Source organism: Salmo salar, unplaced genomic scaffold (genome assembly GCF_905237065.1).
Source record: "Salmo salar unplaced genomic scaffold, Ssal_v3.1, whole genome shotgun sequence".
NCBI classification, from domain to species: Eukaryota; Metazoa; Chordata; class Actinopteri; order Salmoniformes; family Salmonidae; genus Salmo; species Salmo salar.
The window spans coordinates 199,001-205,000 of NW_025547816.1; the positions used below are offsets into that span (position 1 = coordinate 199,001).

The 6,000-nt window shown below is 45.3% G+C and overlaps 1 protein-coding gene across 1 annotated transcript in view; it reads left to right on the forward strand.

Annotated features, from left to right (window-relative positions):
• LOC106593541 (regulator of G-protein signaling 22) overlaps positions 1-6,000 on the forward strand; it is a gene marked incomplete at its 3' end in the record, with an annotated part of 43,575 nt that overhangs the window by 24,590 nt on the left and 12,985 nt on the right. The window contains 3 exon segments of the mRNA XM_045711610.1: positions 2,899-3,093; positions 3,240-3,332; positions 4,744-4,916. Of these exon segments, the coding sequence (XP_045567566.1) occupies positions 2,899-3,093; positions 3,240-3,332; positions 4,744-4,916 (461 nt within the window).

Sequence of the window (6,000 nt, forward strand, 5' to 3'; positions counted from 1 at the left end):
TGGTATAGGCTGGCATAGGCTGGTATAGGCTGGTATAGGCTAGTATAGGCTGGTATAGGCTGGTATAGGCTAGTATAGGCTGGCATAGGCTGGTATAGGCTAGTATAGACTAGTATAGGCTAGCATAGGCTAGCATAGGCTGGTATAGGCTAGTATAGGCTAGTATAGGCTAGCATAGGCTGGTATAGGCTAGCATAGGCTAATATAGGCTGGTATAGGCTGGTATAGGCTAGTATAGGCTGGTATAGGCTAGTATAGGCTGGTATAGGCTAGCATAGGCTGGTATAGACTAGCATAGGCTAGCATAGGCTAGTATAGGCTAGCATAGGTTAGCATAGGCTAGCATAGGTTAGCATAGGCTAGTATAGGCTAGCATAGGCTGGTATAGGCTAGCATAGGTTAGCATAGGCTAGAGAATTTGATTTACATTTTGAAATATAATAGGGCCTATTTTAATTTGACGAACTGACTTGTTGGAAAGGTGGCATCCAATGACGGTGCCACGTTGAAAGTCACTGAGGATTTTATACACCTGTCAGTAACGGGGTGTGGCTTCAATAGCCGAATCCACTAAGTTGAAGGTGTGTCCACATAGTCATATGCACAGGGGTCAGGTGACTCTGCATCAGGATATATGATAAACAGAGTAGCAGCAGCGTATATGATGATTGTGTGTGTGTGTGTGTGTGTGTGTGTGTGTGTGTGTGTGTGTGTGTGTGTGTGTGTGTGTGTGTGTGTGTGTGTGTGTGTGTGTGTGTGTGTGTGTGTGTGTGTGTGTGTGTGTGTGTGTGGAGTCAGTATAAATAGAGTCAGTATAAATGTATGTGCATATAATGTGTGTGTGAGCAGATGATGGAGTGAGTGTGTGTGTGTTGGAGTGTCAGTGTGTGTTGGAGTGTGAGTGTGTAGGGCCCTGTGAGTGTGTGTGAGTGAGTATAGAGACGTTGCAAAAATAAAATACAAGGGTCAACTCAGATAGTCCGTGTAGCCATTTAGTTAGCTATTTAGTTAGCTATTTAGTTAGCTATTTCGTTAGCAATTTAGTTAGCTATTTAGTTAGCTATTTAGTTTGCTATTTAGTTTGCTATTTAGTTCGCTATTTCGTTAGCTATTTTGTTAGCTATTTAGTTAGCTATTTCGTTAGCTATTTCGTTAGCTATTTCGTTAGCTATTTCGTTAGATATTTAGTTAGCTATTTCGTTAGATATTTAGTTAGCTATTTCGTTAGCTATTTCGTTAGCTATTTCGTTAGCTATTTAGCGGTCTTACGGCTTGAGGATAGAAGCTGTTCAGGAGCCTGTTGGTGTCAGACTTGATGTGCCGGTACTGCTTGGTGCAGAAGCAGAGAGAACAGTTTATGACAGTGGTTCTCAATCCTGGTCCTGGGGACCCAAAGGGGTGCACCTGATTCAAATCAACACAGCCTGATGAGGAGCTGTCGATTTGAATCAGGTGTGTAGTTGCTCGGACAAAAAAACCAAAAAACTAAAATGTGCACCCCTTTGGGTCCCCAGGACCAGGGTTGAGAACCACTGGTCTATGACTAGGGTGGCTGGAGTCTTTATAACGATCTTCCAGACCTTCCTTTCACACGGCCTGATATAGAGGTCCTGGGTGGCAGGGAGATCAGCACCCAGTGATGTACTGGGCTGTGATGCATCCAGTCATAGTGCTCTCAGTGGTGCAGCTGTAGAACTTTTTGAGGACGTTTGGGGCCCCATGTTCCTGAGGAGTGTGGAGGGGTGGGTGGGGACCATGATAGAGCCTTAGTGACTTGGACCCCGAGGAACTTGAAGCTCTCGACCCGATCCACTGCAGCCCCGTCGAGGTGGATGGAGGCATGCTGGACCCCCCCCCATTTCCTGTAGTCCACCATCAGCTCCTTGTCTTACTGATGATGATGATGGTGATGATGATGGTGATGATGATAGTGATGATGATGATGATGAAGATAATGATGATGATAATGATGATGATGATGATAATAGTGGTGATGATAATGATGATGATAATAGTGATGATGATGATGATGATGATAGTGATGGTGATGATGATGATAATGATTATAATAGTAGTGATGATGGTAGTGATGAAGATGATGGTAGTGATGATGATGATGATGATAGTGATGAAGATGATGATAGTGATGATGGTGATGATGATGATGATAGTGATGATGATGATGATGATGATGATGATGATAGTGATGATGATAGTGATGATGATGGTGGTGATGAATATGACAATGATGATGATAATAGTGATGATGATAATGATGATGATAGTGATGATGATAGTGATGATGATGATGGTGGTGATGATGATGATAATAGTGATGATAGTGATGAAGAAGAACATGATAATGATGATGATAATAGTGATGATGATGAAGATGATAATGATTATAATAGTAGTGATGATGGTAGTGATGAAGATGATGGTAGTGATGATGATGATGATGATAGTGATGATGATGAAGATGAAGATGATAATGATTATAATAGTAGTGATGATGGTAGTGATGAAGATGATGGTAGTGATGATGATGATGATGATGAAGATGAAGATGATAATGATTATAATAGTAGTGATGATGGTAGTGATGAAGATGATGATAGTGATGGTGATGATGATGATAGTGATGAAGATGATGATGGTGATGATGATGATGATGATAGTGATGAAGATGATAATAGTGATGATGATGATGATGATGATAGTGATGAAGATGATGATGATGATGATGATGATAGTGATGAAGATGATGATGGTGATGATGATGATGATGATAGTGATGGTGATGATGATGATAGTGATGAAGATGATGGTGATGATGATGATGATGATGAAGATGGCCGTCTGACCCATTAGTTACGGTTCTCATTCTAACCCCTCCAGTTGCTGTATTCAACCTACGTGTGCAGTGCTGCCTGTAGTAGCATTGAGGTGGAGGAGGAGAGCAGAGAGAGGGTGTATACCTGTCTCACTCCCCCGTTTGAGGAGCTGTTTGACTGGGTGGAGGAACACATTCTGACCCTCCTCCTGGAGCCCTGGACACTGCTCACCACCAGGGACACGGAAACCTTCCAGAAGGTATGAGCCCTTATCTTTAAAGGTTTTTTGGTTTTTTACACAAACTCTCCTGTTCGTGCATCTGTCCTTAGATTCGTACGGTGTGTGTTTTGGTCTGGATATTTGACGTTATGTCGCGGATTCGTTGTTACTGTGTCTTCTCTCAGGTGGCTGTACGGGAGGAGACTCGCCAGGTGGAGTCAGAGCAGTACAGAGAACTGAAGAAGCTGTATGGGGAGGCTGGACACAGACTGGAACAGGTGACCTCTATTGAAGTCCAATGCTCCAATGCATGATCTATGTAACAGTCTGAGTAGTAAGTGTTGATCTAGGATCAAGTCCCCCCCCCTGTCCCATGAGGTGCTGATCCAGGATCAAGTCCCCCCTGAAGTGCTGATCTAGGATCAAGTCCCCCTGAAGTGCTGATCTAGGATCAAGTCCCCCCTGTCCCCCTGAGGTGCTGATCTAGGATCAAGTCCCCCCTGTCCCCCTGAGGTGCTGATCTAGGATCAAGTCCCCCTGAGGTGCTGATCTAGGATCAAGTCCCCCTGAGGTGCTGATCTAGGATCAAGTCCCCCCTGAAGTGCTGATCTAGGATCAAGTCCCCCTGTCCCCCTGAGGTGCTGATCTAGGATCAAGTCCCCCTGAGGTGCTGATCTAGGATCAAGTCCCCCTGAGGTGCTGATCTAGGATCAAGTCCCCCCTGAAGTGCTGATCTAGGATCAAGTCCCCCTGAGGTGCTGATCTAGGATCAAGTCCCCCTGAAGTGCTGATCTAGGATCAAGTCCCCCTGAGGTGCTGATCTAGGATCACGTTCCCCCTGAAGTGCTGATCTAGGATCAAGTCCCCCCTGTCCCCTGAGGTGCTGATCTAGGATCAAGTCCCTCCCTGTCCCCCTGAAGTGCTGATCTAGGATCAAGTCTCCCATGAGGTGCTGATCTAGGATCAAGTCCCCCCTGTCCCCCTGAAGTGCTGATCTAGGATCAAGTCCCCCTGAAGTGCTGATCTAGGATCAAGTCCCCCCTGTCCCCCTGAAGTGCTGATCTAGGATCAAGTCCCCCTGAAGTGCTGATCTAGGATCAAGTCCCCCCCTGAAGTGCTGATCTAGGATCAAGTCCCCCTGTCCCCCTGAAGTGCTGATCTAGGATCAAGTCCCCCTGAAGTGGTGATCTAGGATCAAGTCCCCCTGTCCCCCTGATGTGCTGATCTAGGATCAAGTCCCCCTGAAGTGCTGATCTAGGATCAAGTCCCCCCCTGAAGTGCTGATCTAGGATCAAGTCCCCTGAGGTGCTGATCTAGGATCAAGTCCCCCTGTCCCCCTGAAGTGCTGATCTAGGATCAAGTCCCCCTGAAGTGCTGATCTAGGATCAAGTCCCCCTGAAGTGCTGATCTAGGATCAAGTCCCCCTGAGGTGCTGATCTAGGATCAAGTCCCCCCTGTCCCCCTGAAGTGCTGATCTAGGATCAAGTCCCCCCCTGAAGTGCTGTTCTGAAAGACTACTCTGAGAAGCTTTTCACATATGGGCCTAGATCTCTAGTAAGGATTTGGGGGAATCTCAATTGTATTTCCTTGATACCTCGCATCCTATCTCCTCACCTCCTTCTCAAAACCTTCAGAAGGAAGTGAGGAGGGTTTAGTACAATTGAGATCCTCTCTCTCTTCCTCTCTCAGCATGCTGTGGCCCAGGCCTGCAGGCCCCCTCCTCCACCACTAGAGGTCCCCAGGTCTCCAGATATGTGGTCTGCCGTCCCAGAGAGGTACAGAGGGTACAGGTTGGGCTCTCTGCTAGGACACCGCATGGAGCTACAACACTTCACATCCTTCCTACAGGACAACACCGCCAGGTGAAACTAGTTCTATACACTTCACATCCTTCCTATAGGACAACACCGCCAGGTGAAACTAGTTCTATACACTTCACATCCTTCCTACAGAACAACACCGCCAGGTGAAACTCTAGTTCTATACACTTCACAATCTTCCTACAAAACAACACCGCCAGGTGAAACTTTAGTTCTATACACTTCACATCCTTCCTACAGGACAACACCGCCAGGTGAAACTCTAGCTCTATACACTGAACATCCTTCCTACAGGACAACACCGCCAGGTGAAACTAGTTATATACACTTCACATCCTTCCTATAGGACAACACCGCCAGGTGAAACTCTAGTTCTATACACTTCACATCCTTCCTACAGGACAACACCGCCAGGTGAAACTCTAGCTCCAGATACAGCAGGCTTATTTTACATGACATACACTATATGTGGCCAGCTGACCACAACACCATGCTGCAACTAATAAAACAGTAGAGTGGGTTTGTTAGACGTGACCTTTCTGTCGTAACACACACACACACACACACACACACACACACACACACACACACGCACACACGCACACACACACACACACCTTCTGTCAAACAAGTGTCATCTAAAGGGACCGAATCATTATTCCTGGTCATGTCAACTGGTCAGTAAAAAACGAAATGATCCTAATGACCTATACCTCAATGATCTCTACCTCAATGATCTATACCTCAATGATCTATACCTCAATGATGTATACCTCAATGATCTATACCTCAATGATCTATACCTCAATGATCTATACCTCAATGATCTATACCTCAATGATCTATACCTCAATGATCTATACCTCAATGATCCCAATGATCTATACCTCAATGATCCCAATGATCTATACCTCAATGATCCCAATGGTCTCTACCTCAATGATCCATACCTCAATGATCCTAATGACCTATATCTCAATGATCTATACCTCAATGACCTATACCTCAATGATCTATACCTCAATGATCTCTACCTCAATGATCTCTACCTCAATGATCCCAATGATCTATACCTCAATGATCCCAATGATCTATACCTCAATGATCTATACCTCAATGATCTATA